This window comes from Schistocerca cancellata, chromosome 2, assembly GCF_023864275.1.
Source record: "Schistocerca cancellata isolate TAMUIC-IGC-003103 chromosome 2, iqSchCanc2.1, whole genome shotgun sequence".
Lineage (NCBI taxonomy): Eukaryota > Metazoa > Arthropoda > Insecta > Orthoptera > Acrididae > Schistocerca > Schistocerca cancellata.
The window spans coordinates 268,367,784-268,386,816 of NC_064627.1; the positions used below are offsets into that span (position 1 = coordinate 268,367,784).

The 19,033-nt window shown below is 41.0% G+C and overlaps 1 protein-coding gene across 2 annotated transcripts in view; it reads left to right on the top strand.

Moving 5' to 3' along the window:
- The window catches only part of LOC126145121 (chromosome transmission fidelity protein 18 homolog), a 464,617-nt gene that overhangs the window by 33,185 nt on the left and 412,399 nt on the right, over positions 1-19,033 (top strand). Inside the window, exons 3-6 of one of the 2 annotated variants that reach the window (XM_049915535.1) lie at positions 5,571-5,700; positions 5,799-5,931; positions 6,045-6,171; positions 7,021-7,104. In XM_049915535.1, coding sequence (XP_049771492.1) covers positions 5,571-5,700; positions 5,799-5,931; positions 6,045-6,171; positions 7,021-7,104 — 474 coding nt within the window. Of the gene's footprint in view, positions 1-5,567; positions 5,701-5,798; positions 5,932-6,044; positions 6,172-7,020; positions 7,105-19,033 lie in introns of both variants that reach the window. The other variant, XM_049915534.1, reaches the window with a different exon arrangement.

Genomic DNA, 19,033 nt, shown 5'->3' on the forward strand with positions numbered 1-19,033 from the left:
CATTTTATATTAGCTGCAAAAACTGTTTGTTTACCCTGCATTCCAGTTGACAAATCAATCTCCTCAGACTCTATAGCTAACCACATTGCTGTGTGCAAATCCGTCGGATCACTTGTCCATGCACGTCTTGACATTTCTGCATATAACCCCCTTAAAGAGGCATCGAGTGCTCTCTGCTCAGCTCTTTGCAAAATAATTTTATTGACTGCAGCATCCTGTCCTAATTCATAGGTACATCCATGAATTTTCCTTACTCTATCTGCAAATTGTTCCACGGTTTCTGTATTTTTGTTAATAATTACCTCTAATTATTCTCTATAGTGTCTGGTACTATTTTGTTTCATGTATCTCTGAATTCCCCCCCCCCCCCCCCCCCCCCCCCCCATGAACCATGGACCTTGCCATTGGTGGGGAGGCTTGCGTGCCTCAGCGAGACAGATGGCCGTACTGTAGGTGCAACCACAACGGAGGAGTATCTGTTGAGAGGCCAGACAAACGTGTGGTTCCTGAAGAGGGGCAGCAGCCTTTTCAGTAGTTGCAGAGGCAACAGTCTGGATGATTGACTGATCTGGCCTTGTAACACTAACCAAAACGGCCTGGCTGTGCTGGTACTGTGAATGGCTGAAAGCAAGGGAAAACTACAGCCGTAATTTTTCCCGCGGGCATGCAGCTTTACTGTATGGTTAAATGATGATGGCGTCCTCTTGGGTAAAATATTCCGGAGGTAAAATAGTCCCCCATTCGGATCTCCGGGCGGGGACTACTCAAGAGGACGTTGTTATCAGCAGAAAGAAAACTGGCGTTCTACGCATCGGAGCATGGAATGTCAGAGCCGTGAATTGGGCAGTACGTTAGAAAATTTAAAAAGGGAAATGGACAGGTTAAAGTTAGATATAGTGTGAATTAGTGAAGTTCGGTGGCAGGAGGAACAAGACTTGGTCAGGTGAATACAGGGTTATAAATACAAAATCAAATAGGGGTAGCGCAGGAGTAGATCCTGGAGATACTGACAAGTTTCAGAGAGATTATATAATGGTAAGACAGAGATTTAGGAACCAGGTTTTAAATTGTAAGACATTTCCAGGGGCAGATGTGGACTCTGACCACAATCTATTGGTTATGGACTGTAGATTAAAACTAAAGAAACTGCAAAAATGTTGGAATTTAAGGAGATGGGACCTGGATAAACTGACTAAACCTGAGATTGTACAGAGTTTCAGGGAGAGCATAAGGGAACAATTGACAGGAATGGGGGAAAGAAATACAGTAGAAGAAGAATGGGTAGCTCTGAAGGATGAAGTAGTGAAGGCAGCAGAGGATCAAGTAGGTAAAACGACGAAGGCTAGTAGTAATCCTTGGGTAACAGAAGAGATATTGAATTTAATTGATGAAAGGAGAAAATATAAAAATGCAGTAAATGCAGCAGGCGAAAAGAAATACAAACGTCTCAAAAATGAGATCAACAGAAAGTGCAAACTGGCTAAGCAGGGATGGCTAGAGGACAAATGTAAGGAGGGAGAGGCTTATCTCACTAGGGGTAAGATAGATACAGCCTACAGGAAAATTAAAGAGACCTTTGGAGAGAAGAGAACCACTTGTATGAATATCAAGAGCTCAGATGGAAACCCAGTTCTAAGCAAAGAAGGGAAAGCAGAAAGGTGGAAGGAGTATGTAGAGGATCTATACTAGGGCGATGTACATGAGGACAATTTATGGAAATTGAAGAGGATGTAGATGAAGATGATGTGGGAGATACAATAATGCGTGAAGAGTTTGACAGAGCACTGAAAGACCTGAGTCGAAACAAGGCCCCTGGAGTAGACAACATTCCATTAGAACTAATGATGGTCTTGGGAGAGCCAGTCCTGACAAAACTCTACCATCTGGTGAGCAAGATGTATGAGACAGGCGAAATACCCTCAGACTACAAGAAAAATATAACAATTCCAATCCCAAAGAAAGCAGGTGTTGACAGATGTGAAAATTACCGAACTATCAGTTTAATAAGTCACAGTTGCAAAATACTAACGCGAATTCTTTACAGACTAATGGAAAAACTGGTAGAAGCGGACCTCGGGGAAGATCAGTTTGGATTCCATAGAAATGTTGGAACACGTGAGGCAATACTGACCTTATGACTTATCTTAGAAGCAAGATTAAGGAAAGGCAAACCTATGTTTCTAGCAAATGTAGACTTAGAGAAAGCTTTTGAGAATGTTGACGGAAATACTCTCTTTCAAATTTTAAAGGTGGCAGGGGTAAAATACAGGGAGCAAAAGGCTATTTACAATTTGTACAGAAACTAGATGGCAGTTACAAGAGTTGAGGGACATGAAAGGGAAGCAGTGGTTGCAAAGGGAGTGAGACAGGGTTGTAGCCTTTCCACGATGTTATTCAATCTGTATATTGAGCAAGCAGTAAAGGAAACAAAAGAAAAATTCGGAGTAGGAATTAAAATCCATGGAGAAGAAATAAAAACTTTGAGGTTCATGATGACATTGTAATTCTGTCAGAGACAGCAAAGGACTTGGAAGAACAGTTGAATGGAATGGACAGAGTCTTGAAAGGAGGATATAAGATGAACATCAACAAAAGCAAAATGAGAATAATGGAATGTAGTCGAATTAAGTCGGGTGATGCTGAGGGAATTAGATTAGGAAATGAGACACTTAAAGTAGTAAAGGAGTTTTGCTATTTGGGGAGCAAAATAACTGATGATGGTCAAAGTAGAGAGGATATAAAATGTAGACTGACAATGGCAAGGAAAGCGTTTCTCAAGAAGAGAAATTTGTTAACATCGAGTATAGATTTAAGTGTCAGTAAGTCATTTCTGAAAGTATTTGTTTGGACTGTAGCCATATATGGAAGTGAAACATGGACGATAAATAGTTTGGACAAGAGGAGAATAGAAGCTTTCGAAATGTGGTGCTATAGAAGAATGCTGAAGATTAGATGGGTAGATCACATAACTAATGAGGAGGTATTGAATAGAATTGGGGAGAAGAGAAGTTTGTGGCACAACTTGACAAGAAGAAGGGACCGGTTGGTAGGTCATGTTCTGAGGCATCAAGGTATCACAAATTTAGCATTGGAGGGCAGTGTGGAGGGTAAAAATCATAGAGGGAGACCAAGAGATGAATACACTAAGCAGATTCAGAAGGATGTAGGTTGCAGTAGGTACTGGGAGATGAAGAAGCTTGCACAGGATAGAGCAGCATGGAGAGCTGCATCAAACCAGTCTCAGGACTGAAGACCATAACAACAACACATTTCTGAATTAAGCCTTCTTTAAATTTTTGACATGTTGTGGCCCCCTAAAGAGCTTCTGTATACCCCACATAAGTTTTCCCTTCTCATGTTAGTCTCAATTTTGTGACGCTCAATAATTCCTTATCAGACCAACCTTCCATCTGAGCCAGATTTCCAAGGGCTCCCACAAAGACCTGAACATTCCCCGGTTGTCTTGCCATAAAAAGGACCAATTAAACTTGCGACTAACAAATCTGCACCCGATGTGGTGATTATGATTCTACCAACTCTCACAGATGTGTACCATCCGCTGTTAATTGTGCTACCTTTTATAACAATATGAGTGCTGCTTCTGGTTCTGACACACCTTGTGTCTCTGGTACTATTGAAGCTTTGCCCTGACAGCATTGATTTTGGGAACTATCATTCACAAGACAAGAAAACAAAATACATTAACTTAATTCTCATGTCTGATGATGAGCCAACTCGACTCCCGGCATTGCCTGGCCCTGTACCCCAAACGATTACATGTATAACATTTTACTGTAGCTGATTTCGTACATGGCACTGAGTGACTCTCAAAATTACACTGTGCACATCCAACAGGTGCTAACCAATCATCACTTTCATTATTTCTGAAACTAGACAAATCCATTGGTTCTCTACTTGCAACCATAGGCTTTATGTTCAGACATTGCTGTAAGAAGACAATGACAGTGTTCTAACACCAGCGTTAAATGATCCTTATATTGTCACCAGTGAAGAGTGAAATGAGATGTCAGGATGGCATTAGATTTGTTCAGTTAATTTCTTTATTCTGATCCTCGTCCATACTACATCAGGAACAGATCGATGGAGGCGTTCAATTGCCTCTCATGCAAAACAATAGACATCAGGGATTGGTGACAATGCAAAGAGCGGGGTTGCACATGGCATCACGCAAATGCCACTGCCAGGGACATCTCTGCAACTGTGATAACAGTGCAGCGATGTAGCTGGCAATGGCCATGAACCTCCTCCAGCAAGCAGGCAGGTCCCTTATGACTTACAACAGGCTGCCCTGTCTCATGGTCAAACAGCAGTCTCCATACTGCAGTCTGGGATGTCATGTCGGGTGTCACAGGCTCGTGGTGTAGGCTGTGACACTGAGACGAGAATCATTTAGTACATAAATGGCCGAATATGTACACACTTCAGACTGTGTTTGTTTAGGGTTTAAGGCACATACTCTAAACACTTCCATGGTAGCATGAAAGGAAAGGCTTGCATCCTTCTGCCAGCTTAGTGCACCGTCAGCAGTTGCTGTACTGTGCCCAGTTAGCTCCACTTCGCAACACCAGTCAGCTGTGTTTTGCTTTGCAACACACAACACTCATGCCCACCTGCGGCTGGCTCTGTTGCATCTGACTTCCACGTAGTTTTTGGCCGAATACAGTTGATACACTACACAGTTGACAAATCTGCCATCTCACAATTTGTGATTGTACGAGATGTGTAATGCAACAATTTGATTGTATAACAGGCAGGTAATAATTAGTCTTTTACTGATCAGGTGATCCTAGATAGCATCAAGTTTAATGTGAAAAATGGGAAAGCTTGTTTATCGTACAAAAGAAAACTGTAAGTAATCTTGTTTTTCAAGTCTAATGGTATGCAAGCTACAGGATTCTCACATGAAAGATAACATCTCCAAAGTGGCCATGGCACCAACTTCCATGGAATAGTTACAAAGTTTCCAGGATGAAGTTTCACTTTGCAGCGGAATTCACTGATTTCAATCTTCCTGGCAGATTAAAACTGTTAATTACAAAGCAGGTTTTAAGAAGCTGCTATTCTAATCACCCTTGAAGATCAAATCAGTATTAGTCATACATATTCCGTATGTGAGAGAATGGGGAAACAATTAAGAATATGAGCGAGGATCATGTGTAAACTGTGGCATGTGAAGATTAAATTATCCAAGGTGTGTGGGGTATGGACACGCAAGATGAAAATGGAATCAATGTGGTGTAGAAATTGAATTGTTACAAGATGCAAACATATCTAGAACAAATTTTTATCAGTTTAAGTTATTACCGCTGTACGTAAAAATACTGAGAGCTGTTGCATATGACAAAGAAATTGCATAACAATGAATAATACAATTTAAAAATTAGTGTATGAGAGTATATGAAGAAAATGGTGACTAAGTGGTGAGCCAGATAAGTTTATTTTGATGCTCAAGTTGGCGCACCTCGTAGGACAATATATTCCATGTGCATCATACTTCACATATAAAATATTACTAAATTTTAATAAAAGTAATTTTATTTTTCCAGCAGGAAAGTCGGACTCTGCCAATGGAAGTTGAGGCTCAGCATTTTGAGGGACCTGACCGGAAAAGGAAAGTGGAAGAACTCTTTGGTGATATTGATGACATTGAGGATGATGATTTGTGCAGCAATTTGAATCGTATTTACATGATTTTTATAGTATACTTACCTTTTCACTTACATTTTTTAAAATGTATTTTGGAACTGATTTGTGCATTTTTGTTTCTCAATTTTCAGTTAAGAAAACTAAGCAAACTGAATTAAGTAATTCTGAGGAAATGATTATAGAAAAGATAACAGCTGGTAGACGAAAAGCCCAAAATGAACGTAAGACTTGCAAAATTTTGGGTAGCACTCAGAAAAGTTTATGGTGAGTATTTCAGTGCTGGATGATACTGAAATGCTGAATATTAGTTTCACGTCATAATTTCTTTTGCATTTTGGTGATTATTGTTTTGTATAAATGCGGACGGTTTGTTCTAGTTCAGATGAAGTGAAACAGCCTTCAATATCAAGAAGTGTTCCAAGATGGGCATTTATAACTGTAACTACAAGTGATTCAGATCGTTTCTATATTCGACTGAAGTCTGAAGATGCTTATAGTAAGGAGGTAAGCATTAAAGTGAAGTGCAACAATTACCATATCTGATTAGTTTGTTTGTTGGACACTCATTCTTTTGCAAATACATCATTAGAAAATTCTACATGTGGTATATTATTATTTATTGAATGTGCAAAGTCTCTGGAACTTTTAGTACAATGCATATAGCTCTTGTTCTTTCATTATCATTAATGTTGACATGTAAATGATAAATGAGCAATGGTATGTTAAACAGTACTATCAAAGTATAATTTAGAAAGCAACAGCTCTTTGAAATTAGCTGTTTTCTTGCAACTTTAATATGTTTATTTTAGCCTATGCAAGCACAAACAGAATGTATCAGTTTAGGAATAATTAACTGTTAATATTTGCAGAAAATTTGTTTCCTACCACAGATTTTACCTAGACCCATTTTCCTTCATGATGGGATCTTTTTAAAACAATGAATGAATTAATCAGTGCAGTAGAATAGTTTTTGTATGTTTACGGTCTGCTTGATGAAGAATATCCTACCCCTTCCACTCTCCCCCCTACTTTTCCATTATTAAGCCATCCCTCTTCCTCTCCCTGGTTCCCAATCCTTCCTTTCAATCCACTCACCTTTCTTAAACTAAAACAACCGCTCTTTCTGCACATATCATTATAATGTTTTAATGCCAGACCTGATATTGTTGAAGAAACAAGTACTGTAGTACACCAGTATTTGTGGTTCACATATATTCGTTGTGTGCCAATGCATCTGTGAACATTTAGATTCAGTTAATTCCTGAATGGATAATTGTTTTGTTTCTGACATAGAATAATTTGTTGATTTGCTGTACAAATATTGAGGTGTAATATGATTCACATCCTTTACAGATAGAGAGCATTGGTTGCAAAGGGCGAACTATAGGACTTCTCTCTGTGTCATTTGAGACAGTTAGGGAGCAGGCACGTCTTTATGTAAGTAATAAGTAAGCATGTTTTAAAATAATGCTGCAATTTCACATTAGTTTCCTATGCAACAATATCATTTCATTTATCAAAATTCAGTTAGCTGCTATAGAAGTATTGTTATGAAATTCTTCTTGAAAGATAGTACCAAATCAGTAATGCTATAAGATGCACTAAATCACTTCAAGACAATAATAGAATGTTGTAGCAATTAAAGCACTGTTTATTGCCTATTGTTTAGGATGCTAGACTGAATGACATAGAGATTAAAAATACTATTATTTTAGGTTAATACATATTATAATGCGCTTGTACACTCCTGGAAATGGAAAAAAGAACACATTGACACTGGTGTGTCAGACCCACCATACTTGCTCCGGACACTGCGAGAGGGCTGTACAAGCAATGATCACATGCACGGCACAGCGGACACACCAGGAACCGCGGTGTTGGCCGTCGAATGGCGCTAGCTGCGCAGCATTTGTGCACCGCCGCCGTCAGTGTCAGCCAGTTTGCCGTGGCATACGGAGCTCCATCGCAGTCTTTAACACTGGTAGCATGCCGCGACAGCGTGGACGTGAACCGTATGTGCAGTTGACGGACTTTGAGCGAGGGCGTATAGTGGGCATGCGGGAGGCCGGGTGGACGTACCGCCGAATTGCTCAACACGTGGGGCGTGAGGTCTCCACAGTACATCGATGTTGTCGCCAGTGGCCGGCAGAAGGTGCACGTGCCTGTCGACCTGGGACCGGACCGCAGCAACGCACGGATGCACGCCAAGACCGTAGGATCCTACGCAGTGCCGTATGGGACCGCACCGCCACTTCCCAGCAAATTAGGGACACTGTTTCTCCTGGGGTATCGGCGAGGACCATTCGCAACCGTCTCCATGAAGCTGGGCTACGGTCCCGCACACCGTTAGACCGTCTTCCGCTCACGCTCCAACATCGTGCAGCCCGCCTCCAGTGGTGTCGCGACAGGCGTGAATGGAGGGACGAATGGAGATGTGTCGTCTTCAGTGATGAGAGTCGCTTCTGCCTTGGTGCCAATGATGGTCGTATGCGTGTTTGGCGCCGTGCAGGTGAGCGCCACAATCAGGACTGCATACGACCGAGGCACAGAGGGCCAACACCTGGCATCATGGTGTGGGGAGCGATCTCCTACACTGGCCGTACACCACTGGTGATCGTCGAGGGGACACTGAATAGTGCACGGTACATCCAAACCGTCATCGAACCCATCATTCTACCATTCCTAGACCGGCAAGGGAACTTTCTGTTCCAACAGGACAATACACGTCCGCATGTATCCCGTGCCACCCAACGTGCTCTAGAAGGTGTAAGTCAACTACCCTGGCCAGCAAGATCTCCGGATCTGTTTGGGACTGGATGAAGCGTCGTCTCACGCGGTCTGCACGTCCAGCACGAACGCTGGTCCAACTGAGGCGCCAGGTGGAAATGGCATGGCAAGCTGTTCCACAGGACTACATCCAGCATCTCTACGATCGTCTCCATGGGAGAATAGCAGCCTGCATTGCTGCGAAAGGTGGATATACACTGTACTAGTGCCGACATTGTGCATGCTCTGTTGTCTGTGTCTATGTGCCTGTGGTTCTGTCAGTGTGATCATGTGATGTATCTGACCCCAGGAATGTGTCAATAAAGTTTCCCCTTCCTGGGACAATGAATTCACGGTGTTCTTATTTCAATTTCCAGGAGTGTATAATAAGAGTAAGATTTACTCTAGTGTCAGAATGGTTGTAGTAAGAGGGTACTTGCACAGCTAATTACCAGAAGCAACCAGTCTGATCAAAGTAGTACTCATCATAGCAATGTCCAACTTATCCCAGTGATTTCGAATGTGTTCATTAGTGCAGTGTGGCAAAGCAGGAATGACTAGAATAGAATTACTTAGCTTTAGACTATAAGAAGAGTAGATACAGTTTACAGAAAAATTAAGTAAACATTTGAAGAAAACAGAAGAGGATATATGAATAGCAAGAGCTCAGATGGCAAGTGTCATACTCCTACTCATAATATAGATAAGAATGACATCGAAGTCGGAGCTCAAAAATATTAATCATTTGCTGTATCCCTATCATAATATTGTGGATCTTGCAAAATGATAAGAGTTGCAGCAGGAAAACAATATGTAAATACTTAGTTACTTGGTTAAATCAGATGTGCTGAAGACTGTTGGTCAGATTTAAATATTATTTAAGTTTCCTGCAGTAGTTATGAGGTGAATTTTTCGATTTTTGTGTACATTCTCATCTGGTTGCGAGGATTTAGCTTAGTGAAAAGCCTCAAAACAACTCATTTCCCTTTTTAAAGATCTTTATTTATTCACACAAACAAAGCTGAACTCAACAGCACTCTTACTGTCTGACTCACTCACTTCCTGCATTTGCAGAAGCTATCCCCTTTTAAAATTAATGTGATTACAATGATGGTTTTTTAATAAATTGTTTCCTTTTTTGATGAAATGATTAGAGTTTTCGCATATAACATAATTCAATGCTTTTTCATGTTTACTTTTGGTTTTCACACTTACCCACAAGAACCAGAATAACAATTAGTGTTTACATTTCTCAAATAAGCAATTTTCAAAATCACTGTCTCTTTATGAAGATCATATGAATTATGTAATGCTTAACACTTCAGTGTCTTGTATATCCATATCACTGATTCACCTGGTCAATTATTTCATCTATAGAATAATAACTAGAAGAATGGAATGGTAGAAACCAATCTGGGGGATATCACTTTCGTTTTCAGATAAATAGCTCAGAAGGTAGGTTGAAGGAAAGCAAATTGACATTTATAACATTTGTGTAGAAAAAAGCCTCTGATAATGTTGGCTGGAGTACACATTTTGTCATTCCAAAGTGTCAGAGATAAAAGTCTGGAGGGACACATTGTACAGCTATACTATACAGAATTACCTCCTCCATGCAAATCAGAACTGATTCCAAAACATTGATTGAAAGCCAACTCACATTCTTCTCACATCCTGAAAGCCATAGATCAAGGAAGTCAAGTGGATGCAGTACTTCTTCACTTCGGAAAAATGTTTTTGAATCAGTACCACACCCATGCTTATTATTGGAATTATGGTCGCATGTGGTATCAAATGAAGTTTTTGTTAGGGATGATGCAGCTTGTTACCTGGAATGGAGAGTCATTCACAGACTAGAAGTAATTTCCGGTATTCCCAAGGAAAGTGTGTTGAGACCCTAGCTGTTCATATATAATGTTAATGACCTTTCAGCCAATATTAACTGTAAACTGAGACTTTTTGTAGATGATTTAGTTTTGTATAATGGACCACTCCCAGAAAATAGATGCAGTCAGATCTTGACTTCAAATTGGTGCAAAGCTTGGTAATTTGCTTTAAATTTACAGAAATTTAAAGCTGTACATTTCACAAGATGGAAGAACTTACAACCTTGTACTACAGTATCAATAAGTCACAATTATAATCATGGGTGTAACAATTTGTAGGTACATGAAATAGAATGACCACATAGGCTGAGTTGTAAGTAAAGCAGGTGGCATACTTCGGTCCTTTTGGTGAATACTAGGGTAATGCAATAAGTCTACAAAAGAGATTGTGTCCTGAACACTCTTGGGATCCATACCAGAATTTTTCTCAAGTGTGTGGGACCTATACCAAGTAGGATACAAAAAGTATATAAAAATGGCACCAAAAATTGTGATAGGTTTGTTTGACTGCTGGGAGAGTATCACAGAGATGATAAAAAAGCTGAATGAGCAGATGCTTGAAGATATGTCTATAAAAGTTACCGGTTAATGCTTATACATATATTGTTTATTGGCTAAATCAGTTTCGAAATATATTCCTGAAATTCAACTTAACTGTAATTATTATAGATATACTACCGAAAGTAACATACGAAAATTTGTGCCCAAGTGCGACTGGAACCCAAACTTCCCACTTATTGTGAGTGGTCTCTTTACCACTTAGGCTATCCGAGCACACTCCCCAGGCTGCTTTGAGTCCTACATGTTTACTTGTAAATGTGAAGTGTTAGAAGGGTAAGGAAAGAGCAAGGATGGATGCAAAATCACAACGGCTAGCTGCGCATGGTGTTGTGGTAATGCAGTGGGGAAAACAGAAAATTGATGCCAGACCGGGACCTGAACCTGGACTTACCACTTCTCGTGTACTGTTGCCTTAACCCCTTTGGCCTTCAAGGCACAGTCCACAACTATCTCAAATTTCCAACTTCTCGGACACTGCAATGCAGCATCCCCTGTCCATTGAAGTATCTGTTCGCAAATTATGATTCCCATATCCACAGTGAAACAAACATTGGGAAACGATTACCCTCTTTTTCCGAAATAATGTCTGACAGAGCTCAACTACTCAGATATAAACACATCTATACCTATTACAGTTAAGTTAGATTTCAGGAATAAATTTCAATATTTGAAATTGTAGTTAATCATTAAATATAAATATAGATAATGAAATGGATGCACATACTGTAAATACATATTAGTGTCAACTACTCGTGACAAATGAAAATTTGTGTGGGCTGGGACTAGAACCCAGAATTCCGCTTGTCGTGAGTGGTCGCCTGAAACATTTTGTTTATTCAAGTACGCCCCCAGTGCTGTCAAAACCTCTATATATATCTTGAAGTCACCATCCAAATACCTGCACCTTCATGAAACTAAAACCACAGGAAGACTGTAGTTTTTTTCTATTGCGAGGCATGATTATATCATTAATGGCAACAGCATCTGTGTTTATGCAGCAACTGCGTTTTTGGCAATACAATGTCTTTCGGACATTTATGGTTGTCTGAAGGACATTGTATTGCAATAAATGTAGTTCTGCATAAACATAAACATTGTTGCCATTAATTAAAAATATATATAAGGCAAAAAATTAAAATGATAGTCTATGACTGCTCATTGTCTTGATACTAAAAACCTACACAGGAATGATGATATGTGCAGGTGTGGGTAAATGAACTGATAATCTATGAGAAGACGATGACTCACAGAAGGCAGAAGTGCTGCATCACCGATAGTACACGAACAAAAGATACAGAGCTTTGCTAGCTTTTGGAAAGAACTTCCTTTTCCAAGCTTGTAGGAGAAATGTGTACACACACATACCCACACATACACATGCATGCCTTTCTCCCTACATTGTGCTCAGTCAACTGCCTGCTCTTTTCCGGCCCACAGTGATTGTACTGGGATGTGCCAGGGCTGCAGGATCAGTTGGGGTGAGGGCTGGAGAGAGGCGGGAGGCAGTAAGGGGGTTGGGGGGAAGCATCTAGTGGCTGGCTCATGGGAGAGTGGGGAGCCACCTGTGGGCTAGCTGGAGATAGAATGGTAGAATGGGCAGCTGGGTACATGATTTCATAGACTAGGGCATGAGATAGTAGCACACAACTAGCTGACATGGGTTGGGGGGGGGGGGGGGAGTGGTTACTTAGGTATGGGATGATGAACACACACACACACACACACACACACACACTCACACACTCACACACACGCACACGGGTTGGGGAACAGTGAGTTACCTTAGGTCTAGGCCAGGGAGGTTACAGGAGCCAAGGATATGCTGTAAGGATAGCTTCCATCTGCACAGCTCAGAAAAGCTGGTGGTGCTGGGGAGGATCCAGATGGCACAGATTGTGAAGCAGCCAGTGAAATCTCGCATGTTGACTCTGCTGCATCTTGTGTCACTAGAAGGTCCACCTTGTTTTTGGCAACAGGTTGGCGGTGGAAATTCATTCTAGTTGACAGCTGGTTGGTTGTAATACCAATGTAAAACACTATGCACTGGTTGCAGCAAAGCTGGTATATAACAAGGTTGCTTTCACATGTGGCCCAGCCTCTGATGGCCTTGCCGCAATTGAACACTACTTCTTCCAATGCCCTGCAGATTCCACACCCACCACTTCATTCCTTGTACACCCACCCAACTACACCCTAGCCTATGACTGCTTCAAGGGAAGGTATGCAAACAAATTTGTGACGCAGCCATGGGCACTAGCATGACAAACTTCTGTGCCAGCCTCTTCATGGGCCAAGTAAAGGAACGTTCCTAGCTTCCCAAGATCCCAAACTCCTGGTTAGGTTTTGGTTTATTGCTAATATCTTTATATTCTGGACCCAAGGCCAGGACACCTTATCCTCATCTCTCCACAACCTCAACATCTTCTCTCCCATCCACTTCACCTGGTCCTCCTCTACCCATTGTACACCTTCCTAGATGTCAATCTCCTCCTCTCAGATGACTGGCTCCATCCACCCACACCTCAGTCCACATCAAACCCTCCAGACCTAATTCACAAACAGATCTCCCACCCACACCTCGGTCCACATCAAACCCTCCAGACCTAATTCACAAACAGATCTCCTGTGCCTGACTATGTCCTTTGTCGGGGCTTTGATTATATATTGGCATGCCCTGAAATGAGGAAAATGCTACCCTTGATGATAGTTCCATTCCCTGGCAAAGTGGTGTTCCGCCAACCACCCAACCTCCACAACATTGTAGCCCATCCTCATGCCACTCCCACCCCCAATCCCTTGCTACAGGGATCATACCCTTGTAGCAAACACAGATGCAAGACTTGCCCAATCCACCCACCCAGCACCACCTACTCCATTCCCAGGGCAGGTTTCCCATACCCCATCAGAGGCTGGACCACCTGTGAAAGCAGCCATGTTACATACCATCTCTGCTGCAAGCACAGCACAGTGTTTTACATTGGTATGACAACCAACCAGCTGTCAACTAGAATGAATGGCCACTGCCAAACTGTTGCCAAAAACAAGGTGGACCACCCAGAGGCACAACATGAAGCAGAGCACAACATGCAAGGTTTCAATGGCTGCTTCACAACCTGTGCCATCTGGATCCTCCCCAGCCCCACTGGCTTTTCTGAATTGTGCAGGTGGGAGCTATCCTTACAGCACATTCTTCTCTCCTGTAACCGCCCTGCCCTAAACCTAAGGTAACTCGCTGTCCTCCCACCCTCCACCCAATAGAGAGAGAGAGAGAGAGAGAGAGAGAGAGAGAGAGAGAGAGAGTGTGTGTGTGTGTGTGTGTATGTGTGTCTGTCTGTCTGTGTCTGCATATGCATGTTTCTCCTACAAGCTTGAAAAAGGAGGCTAGCAAAGCTCTATGCCTTTTGTTTGTGTACTTATCGACAACACAGCACTTCTGCCTTTCAGTGAGCCATCTCCTTTATTCCTAAATCTCAGCCAGAACTTTCTGTACATTATTAATCTATTAGAGGAAATAGACAGGTGTGTGACATGTGGTTGTTTGGGTTGACGTGGGGTGCGTGCTTGGGTAATGTATGTGGTATGCCGACTACTTGTGATAAACGGAAAATCCAGTTCGAATCCCTACCAGGCACGAATTTTCAACAAATTTTAATGTGTCGCTTTATGTAGTGCATGTATACCTATTATAGTTAAGCTGAATTTCACTAATAAAATTCAATATTTGAAACTGTAGTTTCTCATCAAATATAAATATGTATAAGGTGAAGATGGGCGTGTGATGAAAATGACAATATTCTATGACTTGTCATTGTCTTGATTCTAAAAACCATCTGTGAATCAGAAGTTGTGCAAGTGTGGGTAGTTGAATTAATAATCTATGAAAAGAAGTGCACTGCACAACAGAATTAAGGGAACAGGTTTTTGAAACCCAATAATTCTGACCCATTGCAACACTTAAGTTTGAAATTGGTCTCAAAGTTGTATATAACCTTGCTCTGTGATAATGCAAAAGCATCGTGCCCTGTGACATCACCCTCGTGCTTGATGATGCTTCGAACAGTAAGATGTTAATACATGAAGAAAAAAGAGGGCCACAGCTCTGAAGTTCATGTGATGTGGAAGGTGGTTTAATGATGTCACATTGACACCAAGCTTCTCCACAATTCAGTCCAGTGCCACTATAGATTTGTCACATGATGGGAAGGTCCTCACAGCCCATCTTATCCAAATGTAATCCCCCTTACTTTTAACACCTCTCTGGTGGAGGTTAGAACCACTATGCGCAGCATTGAAATCATGCAGTTTTCTTATGAGTGACTGACAAAAAACATTTGCTGCTCAGAATCACAGAAAGACTTTGGGCAGGAGGGGTGTGGGAGGGGGGGGGTTGGTAAAGGACCTCATGGGGGGGGGGGGGGTGATGCTTAGATCTCCTATGTGGCAAGGGTGACCATGTGCAATAATTGGGAAATTTGGGTTTGAGTCCTGGTCTGGCACAAATTTCCATATGTCACTTTAGGAAATAGTCTATACCTATTACAGATAAAGTTGATTTTCAGGAATGAATTTCAGTATTTGAAACAGCAGTTCATCATCAAATACAAAATAAACCAATTTCAATACGTTAATAATTTTCAGTTGCCTTATGGAACAATCAAAAAATACGAAGCCACACTTGAAGCCACTACATTAACAAAATAAATAAAAACTTAAATAAATTAAAAGTGATATCACAAAAACATGGCAAATATGAAGCATGAAGATAGAAACCGCCCATCCCATGAAATCCTGTTCCTAAAGTCAAGAAACAGCTTTAAGTGAGGACTTCAGGAAAATACTACGGTCCTATACATATTGCTCTCATAGGGATTGCGAAGATGTACTTAGACTAGTTACAGCACAGAGGCATTTAAGCCATCATTATTCCTTCGCAACACACATAAAATAATCCTAATAAATGGTACAGTGGGAAGTACCCTCAGCCACACATTTCATGGTGGCTTGCAGAATATGGATGTAGATGTAGAAACGAGACTGCAATTCTAGGACATGATGAACATCAAAGAGAGGTGCCATGTGAGAAAGGAATTAAATAAGATTGTAGTATTGTCTAGCACGTTATGCAGTCTGTACTTAGAGCAAGCATTAAAGCAAATGAAGGAGATATTTGTGAAAGCTATTAAAATTTAGAGGATGGGGAAGAAACTGAAAGTGAACACAACCTTTAAGGTTTTCTGATGACATTGTAATTCTGTTGTATACAGCAGAGGCTTGCAAAATGAGTTAAATAGAATGGATATTGCCTTGAAAAAAGAGAATAAGAAAATAAATAGAACAAAGATAATGTTAGATTGAACTTTTTTATGTTTTGTGTACATAGAAGTGCCATGACTTTCAGTTTTGTATTCAGTTATTTTGCTATGCTTGCGTATATTACCGTAGTACTGTTCGGAGTTACTGTTTAGTGTTTTGTGTAATAAATGTGTGTATTTACAATTACTGTAGTGCCAGCCATTGTGGCCGAGCGGTTCTTGGCACTTCAGTTCAGAACTGCATGACTGCTACGGTTGCAGGTTTGAACCCTGCCTCAGGCATGGATGCGTGTGATGTCCTTAGGTTAGTTAGGTTTAAGTCATTCTAAGTTCTAGGGGACTGATGACCTTGGATGTTAAGTCCCACAGTGCTCAGAGCCATTTGAACCTTGTGAATTACTGTAGTATTCAGAGTTACTGTTTAGTGTTTTGTGCTAAAAAACGTGTGTATTTACACATTGGTATTTCCAGAATTACTGTTAGCCTGGCCACTAACCAGATAACATATTATGTAGCAATGAAAATTGAAAGAATCGTGAAGACAATCCAGAATGGCAACAGCAGAACTTGTGGAGCTTATCAAAATGTCTGCACTCCAACAGTGGCAGCTTATGGAACAGTAACAAGAAGCATAAAAAGAACACTGCTAAAACTGCTGCCAAAATGCAGTGCTACATCACTGGATCAAAAATAAAATGCACCAGTGTTTCCTGCACTCAACAGAATGAAGGAACAATGGAGCACATACCTGTGACTCAGATAGACATTCTGAGGCACACCTGATAACTGACAACAACCAGAAACATGTGTATTTCCTATCATGGATTGGCATTGACACTGATGAAGCTCTTTGGATAGGAGGAGCCAGTAAGGAAAAATATTCTGAGCAACGATTTGTCGATTTTAAAGTAAAAGCATATGTACCAGTGGCCACTTATGAGTCCCATGCACAAAAGAAGAAGCATGGGCAGACATTATCAGAATGGGTGGCTGATATACGTAATATCACAAGGGATTGCAATCTCATATACAAACATGACAACCAAAAGATTCCATAATGAGATTTTCACTCTGCAGCGGAGTGTGTGCTGATATGAAACTTCCTGGCAGATTAAAACTGTGTGCCGGACCGAGACTCAAACTCGGGACCTTTGCCTTTCGTGGGCAGGTGCTCTACCAACTGAGCCACCCAGGCAAAACTCACGCCCCGTCCTCACAGCTTTACTTCTGCCAGTACCTCGTCTCCTACCTTCCAAACTTTACAGAAGCTCTCCTGTGAACCATGCAGAACTAGCACTCCTGAAAGAAAGGATATTGTGGAGACATGGCTTAGCCACAGCCCAGGGGATGTTTCCACAATGAGATTTTCACTCTTCAGCGGAGTGTGCACTGATATGAAATACCCTACCTGGATGTTCCAGTTACTTGGATAATGTAATTGTCACAGGCACAAATGTGAATGAGCACATGAACAATTTGCACATGCTTTTCACGTGACTGGAAGAAAATGGCGCCAGGTGCGATATAAGAAAACGTGAATTGTAGGCCACATCACGGATGCGGGTGGAAGCTGACATTCCGAAGCTATAGTCTGTGAGATGAGTGAATGGTATTGAAAATTCAGGCAGGCAGGCGGCAGTGTTGCCGAACATGGCTTGAAGTGACATTTTGCACCAGGTCTCTACTTGTATGCAATCTCTAGCAGCAGAAACAAAAGAATTGATAACGTGCAGGTCATATTTGTACATGTAAATTTATTTACCATTGCTGTTTGTAACATATAATCTCAAAGCTGAAATGTAAAGTTATTTGTCAAACTTCGCAAAACTATTTTTTTTTTTTCCATCCTTGAACATACACAGTTTTTGATTCCATTGATGAATATTAGCAGTATCAATTAGTTCTACAGTGAGTGACTGATAATTCATGAGTGCGGTATATTAACAGTTATAATCTGAAGATGGTACTCACAGCAGGTGATAGGTCACTGGTATGCTCACTCCTTACATTTCTTGAGTGTGTTGTAGTTATGATAATGGAAAAACACCACTCGCATTACTGTAATATAGTCTACTTCAGCACTGCCTGAACTAGCACAGCTCCCTCCCAGTTGTATAATTAAATTTACTACACATTATTCCACAACACCTTTGTTTTTGGTTGCCTTTCTGATGACACTTGTAGTATTCACAATGTTTGTCATGTCTCACTTATCACTTGATTGATTGCTGCTACAATAAGATTTTCAACTTCAGAGATCGTGAATATTTATGTTTTTGCAGCAACATTGTTTTTTATTTGCACCCATACCCCTTCAATGGCATTGAAGTGACAGTGATATGGAGGAAGCCAAACAAGTTAATGGCTGTGCCTTTTGGCAGTCTCATCAATTACATGTGTCGGAAATTGTGGTTACTATTGTACCACCATTTCAAGTAATTCTACCTGCTTCATATCTTCTCTGAAATCCCCTTTTCAGCCACTGAATAATATTTTCTTTTTTCGTTGCCAAAGGTGGTGTCCTGTTGTGAACAATGGAATGATGATGATGATGACTATCTCTGGTGGACTTGTCAGATTCATCATATCAATGTTTTGAACCACTTTTGAAAAACTAAGCTGTTCATCTCTTTGAGGTTGTCACCTGACTCTTTTGAACGAAATATTAACAAGCAACTTAGTACAAAACCAGCTAATGTACTTGCATATAAAACAGTAATTCACCCTCCTCTTCCAACAGGGACTGTCATGGTCCCCTCGGGTGTTCCATCACTCCAGCCTCCGTGCAAGTAATGACTGGCATTAACCCACATTTCATCCAGCCACATTATATTTTTGAAA